This window comes from Zalophus californianus, chromosome 12, assembly GCF_009762305.2.
Source record: "Zalophus californianus isolate mZalCal1 chromosome 12, mZalCal1.pri.v2, whole genome shotgun sequence".
Lineage (NCBI taxonomy): Eukaryota > Metazoa > Chordata > Mammalia > Carnivora > Otariidae > Zalophus > Zalophus californianus.
The window spans coordinates 2,614,246-2,635,655 of NC_045606.1; the positions used below are offsets into that span (position 1 = coordinate 2,614,246).

A 21,410-nucleotide genomic window follows, 5' to 3' on the forward strand; every position below is an offset into this window, starting at 1 on the left:
CGCGGGAAGGGTTTTTACTTTAGGCAAGTTCGTGTCTCAGAGCCCTCTCCTCACAAGATCAGGCCCTTAGAGCAGCTCCCTCTTTCTGAGATTCAAAATGCCTGGGTGGCTCAGTCCTTAAGCATCTGCCTTTGGCTCAGGTCGGGATCCCGGGGTCCTGGGATCGAGCCCTGCGTCATGGAGTCCACTTCTCCCTCTCCTCCTCCCCCCATGCTCGTGATCTCTATCACACGCTCTCTAATAAATCAATAAAATCTTTAAAAAAAAAATGCACAGTGGACTGAGGAATCCCAGGCTGACCTGCATTCAAGAGACCTGTTTCAACCGGAATCCCAAACCAGAAGAAGCCAGGTTCTTGCTGGCCTGCTTAAGTAGACACAGCAAGTTTCTTGTCTTTGGACTGGACACTTTGCATTTTGGTGTTCCCACGTGGGAGCAGCATACCCCGGAGCCACGAGCGTGGGCTCAGGGTGCCAGAGACCCGTCCTACTCAATGTGATCTTGGACGAGCTACGTGCTCTCTCAGAGCCTCCACTTACTCTTCTGCAAAGTGGGGCCAGCAGGACGTTTGGGCAGAAATACCCGGCAGGGTGTGTTCATTGCTTGGGAAATGTTAGTCTCCTCCCTTCTTAACCAAATTTTGAGGAGGTAGGAATAATTATTACTAAAGCAACTTTTGATTTATGAGCATTAGTGGAAAAAGAGAACGGAGACTCTGAGGATGGGAGCTACTCGGGAACTTTGGGATGAAAGGTTTTTGAGCCACTGTACAAGGTGCTTTCCTAACGGTTTCTGTCCGGCAGCCTTTCTTCGTCCTGGAAAATTAATCACTGTTTTTCTCTAAATGCTGATTAAATCGCTGTGTCATGCCACGAAGCGGAATTAGCAGCTCCTTGTGCTTATTGATTGCTGGCGTGGTGCGTGGAGTCCCTGGCTGTGAGAGCAGGTGCCTGTGGAGGCAGACAGCCCCCGGGGCCCCCGGCGCGCGTCCCGGGGAGCCTTGGCAGCACATTCCGTACAAGCGACCAAGTGAGCATCATTTAATAGAATGGAAATATTGTCACTATAATAAAGCATTGTCATCAGATTAGCAGCTCAAGCTGTGAAAACAAATGTAAGAGCTCTGCTTTCTGCAGCAGGAGATGATTATCTCGGGAGCAGCTCTGGGCTGATGCGGCTCTCTTTTATGGAAATAAACGAGCTCTGTTATCTGAAAGATCATCCTGAGTCTCTCCTTTGTTTGTTAGGAAGAATTCTTCATGCTGGCGTGTGGATCCCCTGTCTCAGCCACGAGTGCAGGATTCCTGCGGTTGCCTGGTAGGTGTCTACAGTGTGTTTGATCTTTTGTCCGCTTAAACCTCAAGTAACAAAACTGAGCTTACTCCGTCTATGACGTCTTCACTGTTGTTAACTCAGGGAGCCTCTGCGACTCCCTGGTTGACCTGATTAGCTGGTTTTTGGAAAAGTCTCAGGACACAGAGTGGACATTTACATGATATGGATGTTCTGTGGGCTCCACAGTGGCCACGGATGTTCTGTGGTCTCTACAGTGGCCACGGATGTTCTGTAGGCTCTACAGTGGCCCTGCTATTCATTTCCAGCTGTTCATGACCATTAACATCCCTGACAGCCTTTATTAAGCAAATTAATCTTCAAATCATGAGAAAGAATTGCCTTTTGGGGAGAAATTTCCCACAATTTTAAGGCAGGATGACCTCCAGCATCTTTTTTTTTTTTTTAAAGATTTTATTTATTTATTTGACAGAGAGAGAGACAGGAGAGAGGGAACACAAGCAGGGGGAGTGGGAGAGGGAGAAGCAGGCTTCCCGCGGAGCAGGGAGCCCGATGTGGGGCTCGATCCCAGGACCCCGGGATCACGACCTGAGCCGAAGGCAGACGCTTAACGACTGAGCCACCCAGGCGCCCCAGCCTCCAGCATCTTGTCTTACGCTTGCTTGAATATGGAGAGCTACATATTAGAAGCTAATATACCAGCTGGCTCTTTGCATTATGATCAAGTCATACAGAAACGTATGGAAGTAGGTATTCTGCTGAAGCAGGGCCCTTAGCTATCTGCTGTGCACCGGAGAGAGAATTGAAATTTATTTGGAAAGCTGATTGGAACTCATCTCAAAGGAAATCTCAAAAGGTAATTAATAAAAAAGCATCAGCCCATTAGTCAGCAAGCTAATGTGCAATCCTAATTTCCAGAAATCAAGGAAAAACCAAAATCTCAATTTAAATGAACTCCGACCGTCTGTTAGGAAAACGTGGCCCCACGAAGACCATGTTTCCAGGGGTTTTTCTGTTTAGTGGCACATGGGAGAAATTCTTTTTACAAGTGTAGTGACTTGAGGAGGTTTTGTCCTGGACGGACCTGGCCTGTTTTCTTCTCTGACGTGGAGTGTGGGCACGTGACTGACGGCAGTGGCACCACCCTGTGGCAGAGGCGTGGCAGAGACGTGCCTGGTGGCTGACCTGAGCGTTTGCTGAGAACTCCGCCCATGGCCTTGGGGCCCAGGCTGTCCGGCAGCTCAGCCGGGCTTCCTGCTCCTTTGCAGAGAAAACCCAGCCATCTTCAGCTCCTGGTTTTTTGGACGCAACGATGGATTCTTCCCTCTTGTTTATTCCCTTCCTTTACGAAACCACTGATTTTTCATTCTGTGCTCTTATTCTGTGGCCTTGATTTCATCATTCTGTTAAATCAGTGCCTTTTCCTACAAGCTACCTTAGCTCCGTTGTCACGACTGGGTGTCCTTGGCAAAGGAACCAATGATGGAGATGTTCCTAAATTCACGCCAACTTACGGGAACTGTGAGATTTCAGTAATATGCATATAGGGAAGAAAGGTTCATGTGAAACAGCTCCGTGGCCGGACAAGCCTCGGATGTGCGGATAAAGCCGAATCTAGTGGGTGTCCTTGCTGCAGCCCGTCCTGATGCTCTTCCCGGTGACGCGTGCTCATGCTGGTGCTGATGGTGGCTTAGAACAGACGCAGAGTTTTACGCGGGTTACTTAACTAGTGATTCCTTCCTGTCTGTGGCACCTGTGTTCTTTGGGACGCCCTTTGAGAAATGTTGGTCCGCACGTTGGGAGGCAGAGGACTCCTGTCCAGGAGACAGGACATCGAGTAGGATTTGGACCCGCCCTGCAGAATGGTGCTGCCCTGCAGGCCGGCCCAGAGGGGCCACACACGGTGCTCAGGAGGACCACCGGTACCCAGAGCTGGTCTCTGCTCTCGGAGATCATGCTGAGCCCGTTACCTGTGTTTTGTCGGAAGGCAAGGTATTTCTCTCCCCTTAAATTCACATGTGTTATCCAGGGGCCCTGGTGTGCAGGAATATGTCCATTGCCTGGGATTTTCATCGAATGCCTGAGCCTCTCCCAACCTACAACAACGTTCCAGGGTCAGCCCTGCTTCTGAGGGGGACACGTTGCTTTGCAGACATGCCATTAAAGAGTGCTATGACTCAAAGCCTGCCGTCAGGAATGAGCGTGGCTTCCTGTGGCCGTGTAATAACTTGTCACAAACTGGGTGCCTTACAGCAACAAGTCCGCCCTCTCACCGTCTCGAGTCAGAAGCCTGAAACCGGTATATGGGGATGAAATCAGGGCGCTCTGCCTAGAGGCGGTGGCAGAGTCTTTTCCTGTCCCTGCCGGCTTCTGCTGGCTCCCTCCTTCCTGTTCCTTCGCCTCCTCCCTCCCTGGCTCCTCTCCCTCTTCTGAGGATGCATGTGCCTGCTTTGGGGCTCACCCTGACAAGCTAGGACAGTCTCCCCTTTGCAAGATTCTTACTTTAATAACGTCTGCAAAGTCTCTGCCGTTGAAGGTAGCCTTTACATGTAGGTACCTGAGATTCGGACCTGACACCTTCATGGGCCTGTATTCAGCTTACAGAGGGCGTGTTGGGACAGAACCAAACCTAAGGTTAGAAAGAGAAACCGGGACATTTCCTTCCTTTCTTTCTCTCTTTCTCTCTCTCTCTTTCTTTCTTTCTTTCTTTTTTTCTTTCTTTCTTTCTTTCTTTCTTTCTTTCTTTCTTTCTTTCTTTCTTTCTTTCTTTCTTTCTTTCTTTCTTTCTTTCTTTCTTTCTTTCTTTCTTTTTCTTTCTTTCTTCCTTTCTTTCTTTCTTTCTTCCTTTCTTTCTTTTTCTTTCTTTCTTTCTTTCTTTCTTTTTCTTTCTTTCTTTCTTTCTTTCTTTCTTTCTTTCTTTCTTTCTTTCTTTCTTTCTTTCTTTCTTTCTCTTCTCTTTCTTTCTTTCTTCTTTTTCTTTCTTTCTTTCTTTCATTTTCTTTTCTTTTTTCTTTTCTTTCTTTCTCTCTTTCTTTCTTTCTCCCTTCCTCCCTCCCCTCCTTCCTTCCTTCCTTCCTTCTTTCTTTTTAACGATTTTATTTATTTATTTGACAGAGACACAGCAAGAGCAGGAACACAAGCAGGGGGAGTGCGAGAGGGAGAAGCAGACTCCCCACTGAACAGGGAGCCCGCTGTGGGACTCGATCCCAGGACTCTGGGATCATGATCTGAGCTGAAGGCAGACGGTTAATGAACTGGGTTACCCAGGTGTCCCAGAGGAACGGAGGACATTTTCTAGTGCACCTGACTTCCTGATCGCAATTTGAATTTTTCTGCAAGACGGTTATCTGAATGAACACCGTCGTTCTAGAGAGATGCACCCAGATGCAGTGGGTGGATCAGAAAGGAGGCTGGAGGTGGGGAAACCGTACCGGGTGTTGTGTTAACCTGTGACTGAGATCACTGACGTTGGCAGAATTCTAACTGATAAACGACTCTCATTCCTTCCCCTGTCTTTCCCCGTCCTTTCGATCATGAACCTGGAAGCCTTATCTTGAATTTATCTACGACCCTTACTTTGCGGTCCTTCTTTTACGGCTGTCCGAACCCACGAAAACCCAGGAGCTGGGGGAGGCTGGTTTCATTTGCAGCGTGCAGGTGGGAAAGCACACTTTAGAAGCTGGATTTAGAAGTGGATTGTCTTTCCTAAACCGTCCTGGGAAACAGAGTCTGGATCCTGACAGTGGCAGGGCCTGCTTCTCTGTGCAGCGATTCCCTCTGTGCGGTGATTCTGAGCAGGCGTCGGCCCTCCCGGTGGGTGCTGGACAAGAGCGGCTTGGCTTCTACTTTCGGCGCTTCTGCAAGAAACACGTGCCTTTGAATTCTCCTGCGTAGCATCCCTCATCTCGGCACCTCCGACTCTCTTTCAAGTTCATCAGAGGCCAGATCACCCCCGTGAGAGTATTTTTCCCTTTCGAGCTCTTACAAACACCCAAACTTGCATACAGAGAAGGATGTGAAGTTCTCGAATGTAACTGTGGGTGAAGGTCATGGTGGGATTCCGGTATAATTCTCAAATGGAGGTGACTCTCAAGGAGACTGACAGACCAGAACACGTAAAAGGCCACAGAGAAGTTATGAAAAAAGGAAGCTAGGGAAAGTCATGTTTAAAGTGATGTCAGGAAGGCTGTGTGTGGGTTATAATGAAGTTTCTATTTTACCTCCTTGGAAACAATTACAGAAGTGTCCAAACGCAAGTGCTGGGGCTCCCTACCTGACCAACCACCTGGGCCACACTCTGCTGAACCTGTCAGCCTTCCATCTGGAGGAGTATTTGCTGGTGCCGTCAGAGAGACCGAGGTGGGTGCAGACTGTCTCTGGGTCTTTTCTGTTCTGTAAGTTGCTGTGAAAATCCTATTGTTTCAAGTGCCGATGTTCTTCTTCTTCTTTTTTTTTTTTTTAAGATTTTATTTATTTATTTGAGCGAGAGTGAGCACAAGCAGGGGGAGCAGCAGAGGGGAAGGGAGAAGCAGGCTCCCCGTTGAGCAGGGAGCCCGATGTGGGGCTCGATCCCAGGACCCCGGGATCATGACCTGAGCTGAAGGCAGATGCTTAACCAACACAGCCACCCAGGCGTCCCCTCAAGTGCCAACATTCTGAAAAACTCAAAAGTCAAATGCTTAACATTGATGTTCGTAAAAATTCCAAAGAAATGCTGCCGACCTTAATAAGATTCCTTACTGCTGGCTTTCATTCTCCCACGTGGGGGGGACATCGTATCAATGGAGATTCACTCAGGGGAGCCAAGAGGCGGTTTTACCTCTTTGGAGAATAAGGGCAGCTAACTTCCCAGCATAAATGAAATAGCAGTGTCCCTTGAGATTTCCCTCTACCCTGCAGCATCCGATACATGAATGTGGGTGCGTCTGCCTAGCCTGGACGTTTTCTGGGAAGGCTTTTGTTTGGTGCTGAATTTCCTTGAGCCTAAGGGGGCAAATCTAGACGAGGAGTGTGGGGTGAGTGCTGCTCATCGCTTTAGATTGAGAACACGTTTGCCACCCCATCAGATTGCCTGGGTCCTCAAACACATCCTGTTGCTTTAATACAGAAACATCCCTAGTTCCGTCCGTCTGCAGTGCCCGGGATACCCCCCGCCTTGACCTGCCTCTTCTTTACCTTTGATGTTCCCTCGGCTGTCTCCTCCCTGGACACCTCCCGACCCCGCTGTGCTTCACCTGACACTCCTGTTGCTCACCTCTTACATCTTTTTTTTTTTTTTTTTAAGATTTGTTTATTTGAGAGAGAAAGGGAGAGGGAGAGAGAATCCCGAGCAGACTCCCTGCTGAGCACAGAGCCCGACTCAGGGCTTCATCCAATGACCCTGAGATCAAGACCTGAGCAGAAATCAAGAGTCAGAAGCTCAACTGACTGAGCCATCCAGACACCCCAAGATCACCTCTTATATTTTTCTACATGTCCCAGAATCTCTGTTTCTCAAAGGTGGGGGCTTGTATGCCTAGGGCTTAGAATAATATCTGGCATATAAAATTCAATGTCTCTTAAATGAATTCATCCTTGAGTGAATGAATGAATGAATGAATGCATTGAGTCCAGTGGGAATGTATCCTTACTCCTTTGTGTCAGTTTCTGCTTAGGGTAGCGACGCTGTCGAAGGAAGGCTGTTCTTCAGTCTTACTCTATCCAGAGAGTGAGAACCGAAGTTAAAGATGAGCCTTCATTTCTAATGCCCGATAGTTTTGGAAGCTTCATAGGTTCCAGATACTACACAGCCCATGGGATGTGGAGGTAAAAAGTCGTCCCCACCCAGGGAAACTCACAGAGCTGCATGATCGATAAACTAGCAGACAGACTGTTAAAACCAGGGTGATGACAGTTGAATCAATGGTTGGAGATGTCGGGTGTTGTGAGAACCCAAAAGAGGAGGAAATCGGCCCCAACTGAAGTCCTCTGGGACACCTTCCTGAACGGGGTGATATTTGCATTGGAGATGAAAGAAACCAGAGTAGGGAAGCAAAACAGTGCAAAACGGGGTAGCTTGAAAGAGTGGTGGATTATGGGAACACGGCATCAAAAACTAATGATGTAATGTATGGTTATTAACATAACAATAAAAAAATTTAAAGAAGGAAAAAAGAAAGAGTGGCAGATTATGTAAGTTGGAATAGTCAATCTGCAGGAGGAGTGACCATTAATTAAAATAGTTAGCATGCGGGGCGCCTGGGTGACTCAGTCGTTAAGCATCTGCCTTCCGCTCAGGCCGTGATCCCAGGGTCCTGGGATCGAGCCTCACATCGGGCTTCCTGCTCCGCAGGAAGCCTGCTTCTCCCTCTGCCGCTCCCCCTGCTTGTGTTCCTTCTCTCGCTATGTCTCTCTCTGTCAAATAAATAAATAAAATCTTTAAAAATAAATAAATAAAATAGTTAGCATGCTGGTGATCACATCCAAGTCCTGGACATGATGTGCATTTCCTAACAAAATATCAGTCCTGGAAGGACACTTTCTAGTACGACAAGCCTTAGCTGCACCTGCTGAATATGCAAGTCCTCCATGGATGCCCGACCCAGGAGCCCCGCCGTGCCCTTCTGTGCCCTGAGAACCTGTGGGGTCATGTCACTGACGGTGGATGATCAGGGGACTGCTGTTCTCAGGCCATCATAACTAGTTAGTGGTGACAAAGTGCCCTCTGCTTGGAAGTCCTGGCTCGCTGGTTAAAGCACTAACACCTGGGCGCACCCGGGTGGCTCAGTCGGTGAAGCGTCTGCCTTCAGCTCGTGTCATGGTCTCAGGGTGCTGGGATCAAGCCCCACGTTGGGCTCCCTGCTCAGCGGGGAGTCTGCTTCTCCCTCTCCCTCTGCTGCTCCCCCTGCTCGTGCTCTCTGTCAAATAAATAAAAAAATCTTTATAAAAAGTAAACAAAATAAAAAACAAAGCACTAACACCTGTTCCTGTTGTCAGGCTTGGAGGATGGTCTTTTGGAGTGCAGATCCCCGATCAAGTTCAAGAGGCAAATCCAAATACATCGCAACCAGACACTCTGGTGAAGGTAATAGTTTCCCTCTTTTTCCTTCCTGTGTTTCTTTCCTGGGAGCATCTAGGGAAACTTGGCATGCAGATATATTCCTGGGCATGAGAGGAAGCGAATCGGACCCCAGTGTTTGTTACTATGAAATAAAAACAGCTGTACAAAAGAGAAAAGGAATTGCTTTCCTTTAGATTGTAGAGCAACGTAGCAGGTAGATTTACTGCTTTTTGTGAAGACCAGAATTCACCTAATGGAGCTAAAGCAAATGAAAAGATCATCTGTCTTTAAAAACACGCTTTGTCAGAATAACTGAAAACATAGGCCAGCTTCCCTGGTGGCTCAGGAACTCTTCCGTACATGCCCTGAAAACTCCCCTTCTTCCAGAAGGCTGGTTGGACCCGCAGCCGGCACAGAGAAGAGGGATTCACTCAGGACTACTAGCAGGGGTCTGGGTTTTTAGGCCCTGCTGGGACTCTCCCAGTGAATTAGAAACATTTCCCGTGGCATCACGGAGGACACATGGGAGGGCGCTTCCACTGCGTGGGAATGAAGAGTGGATCAGAGGAAACACCAGCGGGAACTCGGAGGTGGTGAATCATAGCAGAAGCTTCTCCGAGGAAAGAAGTCAACACGGTCTTCAGATGGGGAAAGACCAGAGATTCAAAGCTGTCATTCCCAGTGATGGGTGAACTAGTCTGGTGTTGGTCCCGACTGAGAGAGAAATCTGGAAAGAGTAGATTGTGGTGGTGTTGAGTCTGCTCACAAACCTGTTATATAACGGACGCAATAAGGTCAAGCTTTGTGAGCCCAGGAAGGCAGCCTGCCCACGTGGTGGTGGGATGTTCGTGGACCAGGGTAAGGGCGTGTGCCTGCTGGGGCTCCCCTTGGTGGAATCAAGGATCTTCACAAGTATTTCACAGTGTAATCCCTGAGGAACATTTTCACATTCATGCTTCACAGTATAATCCCCGAAGAAAGCTTTAACCGTCGTATTTCACTAGGTGATCGCTGATGAAGAATTTCCGTCACTGTGTACAGCTGGTCAGAAATCCCTTCTTTAGCTGAGGTTTCTTCAAATCTCTCTTCCTCTGTGGGCAGCACACAGGAGAAGATTTATAGCTCCCGAGGAAAATGTCAAGATTCATAGCTCGGGAGAAACATCACCTAAAATACCTTCGCTGGCTTCTTGAACATCTGATACGGCCAGTATTAGAGTATGCCAAAGTGGTAGAAGGAATTTCCTCTGAGAATATTTTACCTTTTTAATCTATACCAGTCCAAAACGTTCTTCGTAGCAGGTGGTTGTGTCTTTGTGTGCAGACGTGTGGGGTCCTGCAGTCCGGGCTTCCCCGGGTCTATGCTTCGGTGATGAGGGCACACATGATTTATGTGTTTCCCTGATACCTGCTCCTTTTTTTTTAAAGAATTTATTTATTTGACAGAGAGAGCGCACACAAGCAGGGGGAGAGGGGGAGGGGCAGAGGCAGAGGGAGAGGCAGACTTCCCGCTGAGCAAGGAGCCCTACGACGTCGGGCTTGATCCCGGGACCCCAGGATCATGACCTGAGCCGAAGGCAGACGTTTAACTGACTGAGCCACCCAGGCACCCCACTTCTGTGGTTTCTACTGTCCTTTGCCAGGCACAGGCATGCACGTGTTATCAGGGTGTCTGGGGAACGAGCCCCTTTATAGGGAGCTAGGGAATCAGGGTGCTGCAGCAGCTGTGAAGGGCGTCTGCTGTCTGCAGGTCCTTAGGTGCTCTTGGTGGCTGACGTCATGTCAGATCACTGCATTCGCTTTTCGGGAATTAACCACTGGCTGTGGCTTTGGCCTTTAGGGTACATTCATAAGATGCTGTCCGATTTTCATAGCTTTTTTGTAGAGAAAATGGGAAATTTGCATAGAAATAGACCTAGGATGAATGAATGTATTATGTTGTAGAATGTCTGTCGCTGGGACCTTCGTGAGTTATTTCGTTCCATCTGGAGCGTTTAGCTTGTTTAATCAAAATGCCTTCTAGAATGTATGCACTTCAGATAAGAAGCCAGATACAGTTCCCTTCCTGGGGTTTGGCATACATTCTATGATGCTCAGTAGAATTTGAGACATTTGAATATCCATGGAGTGATTTTTTTTTTTCCCCTTGAAGCTACTTAGTTGCTTTTCTGAGACGCTGTTACTCATGATTCCTGACAGGAAAGGTCTGTTTTGAGGTATTATAATGTGTTCTTGAAAGCAGATTAACTTCCTCCATCAGTTACCAGATTTTACTGTGTCCTGACTTACGGGCTGGCAGGGAAGGAAATCCCACATCTTATTTCCAGAACATAGCCTCATGTTATAGAAAATCATTCTTCAGAGAAGAAAAAAAAGAAAAGGAAGGAAGGAAGAAAGAAGGGAGAAGAAAAAAAAAGAAAAGAAAGAAGGAAAGAAAAGCTCTTCCTTTGGACTCTGCTAAGTCTCAGATGTTAATTTTCAGATCATCCTAAAGTGTGTATTGCTTACCTAAAGAATTTAAAATTCCTCCCAAGGAAGGGCCAGTTGATAGAACTGAAACGAAGGTTCAGTTGTACGTTCAAGTTCAAATATTCGAGAGTATTTCCCCCCTGTGAATTAATCATTCCCTGTCAAGGTGATTCTGTATGGCAGACAATCATGAGCCATCAATGGCATCCACGAGGAACATTCACTGAGCTCACAGGTCCCTGGGGCTGGTGCTCAGCAAGCGCTCCAGGCGTCCCTCCCCTTGCAGAGGCTCCTTCACCCGGTGCTGCTCCTGCTCTTGGGGCGTGTGGTCTCACCCCACCTTCTCCGTGGCCACTGACTGCTCTCTGTCACTTGCTTCTTCATCATATTTGATGGCCACCTGTGGAGGGGACATTTGGAAATACGCCTTTCGAGCAACAGGCTGCGTCCTGCCTATAGAGAGCTGGGCTCAGAGCCCTTTTGTTTGTCTTGTCTGCTTGGCAGAACCCCCCTGACCTCGCTCCCTGGGAAGCCCTGGGGGCTGTTTATCCGCTCCAGGTCCATGGCTGCACATGGTTCTTGTTGAGACACACTGCTCCCTCTAAATGGACGCCCTGGTGTTTTGGGAATGTCAGGGTACAACGAGGCATCCCCCCGTAGGTTCCCAGATGATCTTCTGTCCCCCTGAGAGGGTCACTTAGCTCCACCACCCTTGCAGCATTATTCACGGAATTTCTGGCTGCCATACCCCTGACTCGGTCTCTATTCTGGGGCTATTTCTTGACATTTTGTCTCCAGATCTGCAAATTCCAGCTAAGGAGTGTGGTGGGCACATCATCTATCTTTGAAGTTACCACAGGTGACCATTTTACCAGATGTTTTGGACTGTATCTCTTCTGTTATGGATAGCAATTTTCTTGCCATTTCCCCCCTTGCAGATCTAAAGTTTTTCTCCTGTAATTTCCAGATTTCTCTAAGTGTCTGTTTGTCACCCATGTGCTTGTCTTAAAACCAATGCCATATATTTTCCATGTTTGTGACGGTAACGCCGTTCCCATGAGCATGGTACCAATGTGTATATCAGTCACCCGCCGCTGCAACACTGCTGTGTAAGACCTGCTGTGGATCTCCGTGGCTGCCACAGAAACCTTTATCAGCTCCTGAGTCCAGGGATCCTCCTGCTCAAGGCTCGGCGGTGCGGACCTGGCCAGTCATGGTCATGTGTGGTGGGCTGGCTGTGGCCTCCCTGGCATGATGATGGCGGACCCTGTTCAGCAGAGGCACAGAGGGGCTGCAGGCATGGGCGAGCCCATTTCAAACCCATCCTGGGCCACATTCTGTTGGCCAGAGCGAGCCGCATGCCTGAGCCCACAGTCAGAGGGGGAGGCATAAGAGCCACACAGAGGATGTGGAGGTGTGGATACAGGGAAGGTGAGGAAGCGGGGCTGTAAATGCAATCGAACCCAGGTGTTGCAGAGCCCCCAGAGAGTGGGGCGGGGCGTGAATGGGCTCCAGGCCACCCCGCCACCCGACTGCAGCCGTGACACTTGGGTCTCCATACCCGTGTTCCATGTCATTCATAAGTTGAAAAAAAGCTCCACTCTGCTTTTAAAATAAATTAAAACAAACAAATGAAACAAAATGAAAATAGAAAACCCTTGACCTAGGGAAAAGACCATCATAGACTCTCCTCTTTCCCTCCGGTGAAGCAGGTCAGGGAGCCACGGCGTGGGGCAGAGGAAGGTCACAGACAGTGATCCCGGGAGTTCCGGGGTCCACCAGCGGGGTTTTTCCTACTATATCCACCTGCCCCTTGACTTCAGCAGGATCCCAGCTTCCTGTCATTTCCAGAAAAATGGCCGTTACCTGTGTGTGAGAGCCCAGGGGTGGCAGGACGGGTCTGTGTTGAATGAGTCATTGTTGGACGCAGGAGGTACCCCTGCTCTGGGATGCGAGCCCGTGGGTCAGTGCGAACCTCCCCATCACAGAAACTGTGCCTTCCCGTACTTTTCAGAATGAAATGTCTGAATTACACACATCTGTGAATTTGCGAATACACATTTGTGTGTTAAAAATTTGTTACCCAGGGGGCGCCTGGCTGGCTCAGGTGGTGGAGCGTGCGACGCTTGAGCTCGAGGTCGTGAGTTCAAGCCCCACATTAGGCGTAGAGCTTACTAAAAACAAAAAAATAAAAAATAGAAAAATAATTTGTTACACAATCCTTAGATCTGCTCACACTCACCCTAGAAGACCCCAGGATGTCCTGGGTCCTGTGGTGAATAGCACCCAGGCGTGATTCCTTCCTCTTTGGAGTTAAAAAAAAAAATGATTGGCAAAAAAATTTCTCTGTGACCTTAAACTATTTTGAAGAAACTATTTGAAGGGTGAGTAGTGGTAGCTGGTATGGAAGAGATAAGGGGTCTGTTTTCTGAATTGCTGAAGGAAGTGAGCTACCTGAGAAAGACTTGGGGAACCTTGTCTGGTAGACGAGTTGTGTTTTTGAAACTACATGAGCAATAGTTTATTACTTAGCTGTTCCCATGGGCACAACAGCTGCCTCCCAGGGCCCTGGTTGGAGGACAATGGATCGTAGTGGGATGATGTGGCAAAGAAATGTAGTTGCAAGCGAGGGACTTGAGGTGTGGTCCTAACTTTGCAAACTGTGAGGACCCGGATTGGTTCCTCCAAGCGCCGACTTTGTGGCAACAGCTCTGCTTCTGCAGAGAACGGTTGTCTGTCACAAAAGACAGCACTGTCTAGAGAAACGAGCTGTCCAGTCGATGGAATTAAGACCAGAAGTTGCCAGTTGAATCATAAGATTTCTCGGGGGAAAAAAAAAAAGTTCACGGGTGCCTGGGTGGCTCAGTTGGTGAAGCGACTGCCTTCGGCTCAGGTCATGATCCTGGAGTCCCGGGATCGAGTCCCACATCGGGCTCCCTGCTCGGCAGGGAGTCTGCTTCTCCCTCTGACCCTCTTCCCTCTCATGTGCTCTCTATCTCTCATTCTGTCTCTCTCAAATAAATAAATAATAAAAAAAATCTTTACAAAAGTTCATTAAAATATTGATACCTTGAAATATAGATCCTGAGGTTCAATTAGTACTTTTTCCTGCTCCTTATTATCGTGGCTTTAATAACATTGTCTGTCTCCTGTTCTCTCTTCCATCTTCTGCCTGTCTGACAAGTGTGCTACTTTATTCTCCATGCTCAGCAGATGTTCAGTCCAATTTATATTGAGAAATAATGTTCTGCATTCTGTTATTAATTTGAAAGTAATCATTTTTTTTCTGATCATTTTCTCTGCTTTTAACTTACAGGTCAAATTTTATTAGCTTACCAACCGAGAAAGAAAAAAAAATGGTGGGTTTAGGTTCCTTTTTCGCTGTGAGAATATAATTATAGAGCAACATTCACATTTGTTCTGGGGAAAATTCATCTATTTTTAGCTGGAAATTATATGCTTGGGATAAATATAAAATTAGCAGACTGAAATTCACTGCCCTCTGCCAGCCATGCGGGAACACGGCACCGGGTCCGACGTTCAGGTGCCGTGGAACCTAACGGACACGTGTCCTTTGTGCCCAGGAATAGCCATCGAAGGCTTAGGAACCAATTTCATGAGAGCCATTATGTTATCTTTCTTTTTTTAGGTGTGGTACAATCAGAAGGGCTTTCATTCCCTACCTTCGTACTTAAATCATTTGAACAACCTTATACTGTGGAGACACTTACCCCCTGACCAGGACTGGAGAAAATACGGTAATGTTGTTTTTCATGCATCATCATTCGTTGCCCTCAAAAGACAATGTTCTTAAAGGTGAAAGAAGCAGAAAAGATCAAGCCTATGAACGTGAAGCATGGTGAGAAGGTTTTTATAGGGCAGTCTGTTTGTATATAAATACATGCAAAGTGGTAGGGCCCTATTTGCCTCTGTTTGGGGTCATTAACTGTTCTTAGCTTCTTGCAGTTATGACCAAATCTGCACAGTGAAGGGGATTAAAGATGACTGAGAGTTCCCTCTTCGTGACTTTAATATCTTATGGAACCAAGAATAATTTCTCTTTTTTAGAACATTATTATATGGAATACTCCTGTAGACGGTAGAAATCACCCATGTTGTAGGGAAGGTGAACATCATAATCTGTTGTTCCGTGCTGGGACCTCAACTCATCAGTTATCTAAGCTGATTGAGGACTTACCCCCTGTGCTTTCGTATTTTGAAATAATGACATTATTTGGTATTTATTTGAAAAAGACTTACTTTGAAAAATTGACACAAATTCATTTCTGGAATCCAGAGTGAAATTAATTGATTTAAGTGGATGTTATTTGCTTCCCTTGGGTGGTATAAATATAATTTGTCAAATTCTTTCAGTTTCTTAAAAAGGTAAGAAAGAAATCAATTGTATAAGCACCAGGTCATATCCATCATAATTTATTCACAAGATAGACTTATTGAAGCGTCAGGCCATGTGAGAGTAAACGCAGTGATTACCCCCATACGTTCTCATTTTACTCCAGCTTTATCTTTTACTTCCATATTTGTTTTCCTTTATGCACCAAGTTTTTAATAAAACAAGATTCAATTGTTTTGTGACACTTTAATTATGTTGGAACAATAGTAGGTAATATACAAAAGTGAAAATATGCATGCCTAAGAAAAGTAGAAAAAAACGCAGAGATCCCTCAGATGACAGACAGCAGAGCCGTATTTATTAAGTGTCTGGAATGTATGAGGGTCTCTAGTAGATATTTAACATCCATGTCATTTCATTTTCACAGCGGTTTTGTGAGGCGGCCAGTTAATAACCTACTTCACTGATTAGAAAACCAAGGTTAAGAGAAATCACCCACTGGCTGTGGCTCTGAGCAGGTTAGGTAGTGGGGCAATGATGTGGCTGCTTTACTACTCCAGCAAACTGAGAGCTCAGTTCTGATGGGCATGAGTAGAACTGCTTCCTGGAGCCGTGTTCACAAACAATGGATCTTGGAGGATGGGCGAAAGTTTGATCGAAAGCTACTGTAGGTATTAACAGTGCAAGAGAAACATAGTGTCCTTTCAAGGTCAGTGGTGGGAGTCCAGTTTGACCTTGTCGTAAAGGTGAGTGTAGAGAGACAGCCGTGGTTGTCTCAGGCCAGATTCTGCTTGACCTCATCTAACAGAGTGAGGACTATGCACTTTCCTTAATAGACAGCCTTTATATTTGAGAACGAGGATGCCATGATCAAAGTGACGTATTAGACAAATAATCTGGAAGCCATGTAGAGGGCTGGTTGCAATCAAGTGATCTATTGGAAGTGTGTTGCTTACAGTTGGGAGGTAACCCATCTAAGACTAGCATGACTCTGGAGGAAAAAAAAGGAAATTACAACGTTCAGACAGATGGGAGAAAAGGTTGAGGTGTTACTTATGGGGAAAGGAGAGAATTTAAAGAACCTGACAAGTAAAAAAATGTAGAGAAAGAGTTTAAAGGGTATAGATTAGAAATCTGAGCTCTTAAGAACAAATGACGATCCTGGTCGGTACTGATGAGATTCTGAGAACTAAGTCAGGAGAAACACATGTTCAGAGAAGGGGTAAAGTGACGTGTACAGGTGTAGAGATGCCTGGTTTGAGTCACACGTCAGATGAAAATGTGCTGTAGGATTCAGAAAATGAGAAGGACAAGTTCAGTAGGAGTGTGAACAAAACTTTCAACCTTACCCTTAATAAAGATGGCGGTCAAGGCCATCAGTGAGCGGTTCTACGTGGATCCTTAGGAAGTGGGAGAATGCAGGGCTTAGGTTGGTCGCCTCCAGAGAGCTGGTCCAGTGGAGTTGTAGGGATGGAAATCCGAGTGGATGTAAAGATGCTGAGAGAGGTTATTTTATGGGATTTAGGAGACTGAACGCTCTATCCTCTGCTCTATGGAAGCTTGCTGAAAACGAGCGAGAAGAGAAAGTCTGTGTGTGCGCGAGCATGCGCACGTTCATGCGTGTGTGCACATGCACGTATGCAAACGAGGAGTGATTGGAGGTTTGGGGAGTATGATAGAATGAAAGGGAATATTTTGGTTTGTAACTTCACTTTTTACTCTTGTACAAGATATAAAGGTAAAAGCATCAAATACTATAAATCTGTGTTACTGGGAAGAGGATAATGTGTGACATCAGTCACCAAGTGTGTGGGGGCGAAACTCTAAAGGAGGAGAGATTTTGTGTACAGTGGAGGTCAGATGCTGTCATGAGGGTTCTAAGGGGCGCCCGGCTCAACTGGGCGTGCTGTCTAGATGGATTGGAGGCGAGAAGAGGAATCAGGCAGGGGCGGGAACCTGTGTCCCAGGAGATGAAATCCATGATCACAACAACTAAAATTTCCCTTCCCAAGGAACGGAGAGGTATCACTGCTAAAATGGACCTTAACTCGTACAACCTTGAGTTAAACACATAAGCCTTAAATTGGGTTCCAGCTGTGAGCCACAATCTTGAGTCCTATATTTGGTCAAGCCCCTGTGTCGCGGGTCACTGTCTGGGGCCATGGGAACAACGCTGACCCGATGTGGGTGTCAGTCACTTGTGTCCCGTGTGCCTGGCTTCCTGGGTGATCAGATGCCCCGGAGGACATTCATCTCAGAAACGTCTCTTGCAAGGGGTGGACTCCTCCTCGTTGGTTGAAAAGTCACGCTGACTTGAAAAATACATTTATTCTCAGTGATTGGAAACTTCAGCGATATTTTGTTTCTGTCAGAATTTCATTTATTTGCCTTGTTTAGGCAGTTGTCATGGCAAAGGGAGGTTTGTGCAGGAAATAGGGGACATACGAATCCCAGCACCCCCACCCCTGGAGAAGGACTGTGCATCAGTATCAGAGGTTTGATTGGGGCTCTGAACAGGAGCGTTCTCTTCTACCCTTGGAGGCTTCCTGTGCATCGGGGAATGGGCAGAGCTAGAACTAGCTGCTTCGTTGGTGTAATGAAAGAAAAGCTACCTGATGTAGAGCATGGATGGACCCCTGAGAGCAGAGCCTGTGCCCTGCTCCCTGTTGGGCCTCAGCAGCTCCCCAGAACCAAGCTCTGAGGGACATCCTGGCAGCACTAGCTGAACGTAATGATCCCATACCACACAGCACATCCTGCTCTCAATCACTGCGGTCCCATGACAGGGTCTTCATGACATGGACATCCCTGCCTTAGAGATGAAGGAACTTCCTGGACCCGGACCCAGCCCCCCGATAGGAGTCTCCAGAGCCTAGGGTGGGCCACCTTGCCGTGTCCCAGTGGGTTGGCAGCTCCTCAGAGCCCCTCATCGTAAGCACAGAACTCAACATAAAGCAGGTTTATAGTAGAGTCCATTCCAACGGAGTCGTTTTCTAAAGTCCTGGGGAAGGCCGGCGCTGGCTTACCACGAATCGATGTGGTTTGCATGGCGAATTCTCCCAGGTAGATTCCTTCCTGCTGCACAGGTGTTCTGCTCCGTGACTGTGCAGGTGGCTGGAGCACACCTGGGTGATGGGACAGGGAGTTGACAAGTGCTCCCCGCGGCCTGGGGGACTCAGGTGTGGCTGTGGGAGCTCATCCGCGGATGAGAGGAACACGGTGCGGAGGCCCTATCTGAGGCTGTATTCCTTCCTGTATTCTCGGTCAGCAGTTGAGTTACTTGCACTGCGGGCCACGTGATACTTTTCAGGATTCCAGGGGAGATGGGGTCAGGAGAGGCCAAACCCCAAATCTGAACTATGCCTTTCCGTGCACATCCCATGGTTGTCGGCAAACCTTGTCCCCTCTGCACTTGAAATGCTGAATGTGCGTATTTTCGCCAACGTGCACCAACACTTACCTGGTCCAGGGCACCACCTGGTCTTGCCCGGATGCCAGCACTGGCGTCTTGGGGGACCCCTGTGCTCTCCTTGCCCCCTGGCCCAAGTCTTAGGTCTCCGCAAGTGTCCACAGTCACCCATGGAATGTGTCCCTCAGATCACACATCCCTCCGGCTTCCTGTATCACTAATAAGAAACAAACCCTCACCCGTAACCCACAGGGTCCTCCCTGGTCTGGCCCTGCAGCTCCTCAGCTTCTGTCCAGCCCCCTCCCCGGGCAGCGTAGCTCCGCCCCACGGGCCTCTGGCTGTCTCCCCGACTCTGCCCCTAGATCCCCGTCTCCGATGTTCCCTAGCATTCCAACCTCATTTCCTGCCGTATGTCTGTCCCCTCCGCACGCCAGCCCCGTTCACCTGTGCACCTGCATTGCCTCTGTCAACATGGTCTCTCTCATCCTTCTTTACCTTTTTCTGCTCAACTTCGTGCATTCTTTTTTTAAGCCACTTTATGGAGGCTTGAGTGATGGACATACAAAAAGCTCCAGTTATTTAATGCGCACACCGTGATGAGTTTGGAGGTAAGTATACACCTGTGAAGCTACCACCACAGTCATTACCGTAAGCATATGCTTTGCTTCCAAATGTTTCCTCCTGCCCTATCGGAATCTGTCTGTCTGTCTGTCTACCTACCTACTTACCTACCTACCTTGTCTTTCTTTATTTTTGTGATAAGAAAGCAACCTAAGATCTACCGTTCAGCAAATCTTTAAGTATACAGTCCAGTACTTTAAACTCTAGGTTATGTGCTTACATTAGATCTCTAAGACTCATTACTTGTATAACTGAAACTTCATACCCTTTGACCAACCTCTCTCCATTTCTTCTTCCCCACCGACCCGTGGTACCCACCATTCTACTCTCTGCTTCTGTGACAGTGGCTCTCTTAGATTTCCTGGGTAAGTGGGATCCTGTGGTATTTGTTCTTCTGGGTCTAGCTTAATTCAAGGGAACAATCAAGGAAATGAAAAGATAACCTATGTAGTGGGAGAAGATATTTGCAAATCAAACACATATAAAGTTAATATCCAAAATATATAGGGAACTCCTATAACTCAGTATCAGAAAAATAACCTGAATAAAAAAGGAGCAGCGGACCTGAATAGACTTTTTTTTTCCTTAAGATTTATTTATTTATTTGAGAGAGAGGCAGGGGGATAAGGGCACAGGGAGAGGGAGAGAAAGAATCTCAAGCAGACTCCCCACTGAGCGCAGAGCCTGATGCGGGGCTCGATCCCACAACCCTGAGATCGTGACCTGAGCTGAAATCAACAGTCGGACGCTTAACCCACTGAGTCACCCAGTTACCCCTCAGGGGGTTTTAAATGGCCCAAGTGATTCTTATGTACAGCCAGGTTTGAGAAGCGCTGGTCCAAACTGGGGACCTTCATGGCTGATGGACATTTTCAAACCTGAGGCAGGGAGACAAAGGAGATGTGGGAATCAGGGTATAGAGTCTCACCCTCGCTTTCTTCCCTGCCCTCATGTGCTAGGACCACCTGCCTCCCTGACCACCGCTACCCTTACCAGGAACCCAGGACCCCTGCTGGGGGGCGGGGTAGGGCAGCTCTGCATCTAGAGCCAGAAAAACCTCTTCTCTTTCTTCCCACCCCACCTTCCTCATCGGTACTTTCCTTCTGGATCCTTTTTAGGCTACACCTCACCAGGTTATCAGGGGCCCCAGGGAGGAAGGAGGTGGGTCAGCGCAGGTTGCTTGCTGGGATGATGATGTGTCTGAAGCTGGGGCAGGGATGAAGTGTGCCCGGGAGCAAGGAGTGGCAGATGATGGTTTTCCCTGCATGACTTGTGATGAAATAAGATAAATCCCCAGTTCAGACGAGAGAACAGGGGATCCCGTCAGATCTGTTTAGTAGAGCTTCTGAAGAAACAGCTAGCGAGGATTAGAAACCGGCTGTCATCAGTGACCTTCAGCCTCTGCTTTAGGGGTCTGGAGATGCTTGAGAGCACGAGGGTGACAGTCTGGGAAGGAGGATTCTGAGCACCGAGAAGGATCGAGGAAGAACAGCAACAAACAGATGCATCAACCACGGCACCCAGCGTGGTCCAGGAACTGCCCCGCACCTCAGAGAGGGGGACCCCGGCATACACCCAGAAGGTCTTACCCCGGGAAACGTCTTGTGAGTTCACACCCACGTCAGTACAAGGAAATGTGTGAACTCTGGGAAACAGAAGACAGATCAGAAGGAAAGGCCAGGCTGAAGTTCAGAATGGGATAAGCGGAAGCTGGCTGGTACCTGCTACGTGGCAGTCATATCACAGTATATAAATGTAGTGAATCTGCACGTTGTACACCTTAAATTTACACGGTGTTCTATGTCAGATATATTTCAGTAAAAAAGGAGCTGGCTAAGACACAGATGGTAATACACATTTTCACTGGATACAGAGAATCAGGTTATTGATTGCACAGCTGTCTCCCCCACTCAGAATTTTTGATTTAAAGGACAAGCACAAAATATCCCCTAAGAACCCAGAGGAGAAAGGTGATATAAAAAACTGACTATAGGAGAAGAGGCGGAGGAATTAGGTGGAGAAGGAAAGCAGATGAATAGTGATTAAGGTAATAAGCAACGATGTCGGAAGAAAAGTAGCAGCAAGAATCAAACAAACAAGTCTGGACCAATACAAGAGTTTGCCATGATTCAGGCAAAATTATGGAAATGGCAGTCATCGATGAACAATCCTGCTGAATTTTCAAAAGTTCAAGGATAAAGAAAAAAAAATATTTTTTACAAAGCT

At 47.5% G+C, this 21,410-nt stretch overlaps 1 protein-coding gene across 1 annotated transcript in view; it reads left to right on the forward strand.

The window, feature by feature from the left end:
• ABCA13 (ATP binding cassette subfamily A member 13) overlaps positions 1–21,410 on the forward strand; it is a 366,584-nt gene that overhangs the window by 236,514 nt on the left and 108,660 nt on the right. The window contains 4 exon segments of the mRNA XM_035723335.1: positions 1,248–1,317; positions 5,534–5,652; positions 8,269–8,356; positions 14,450–14,558. Coding sequence (XP_035579228.1) covers positions 1,248–1,317; positions 5,534–5,652; positions 8,269–8,356; positions 14,450–14,558 — 386 coding nt within the window.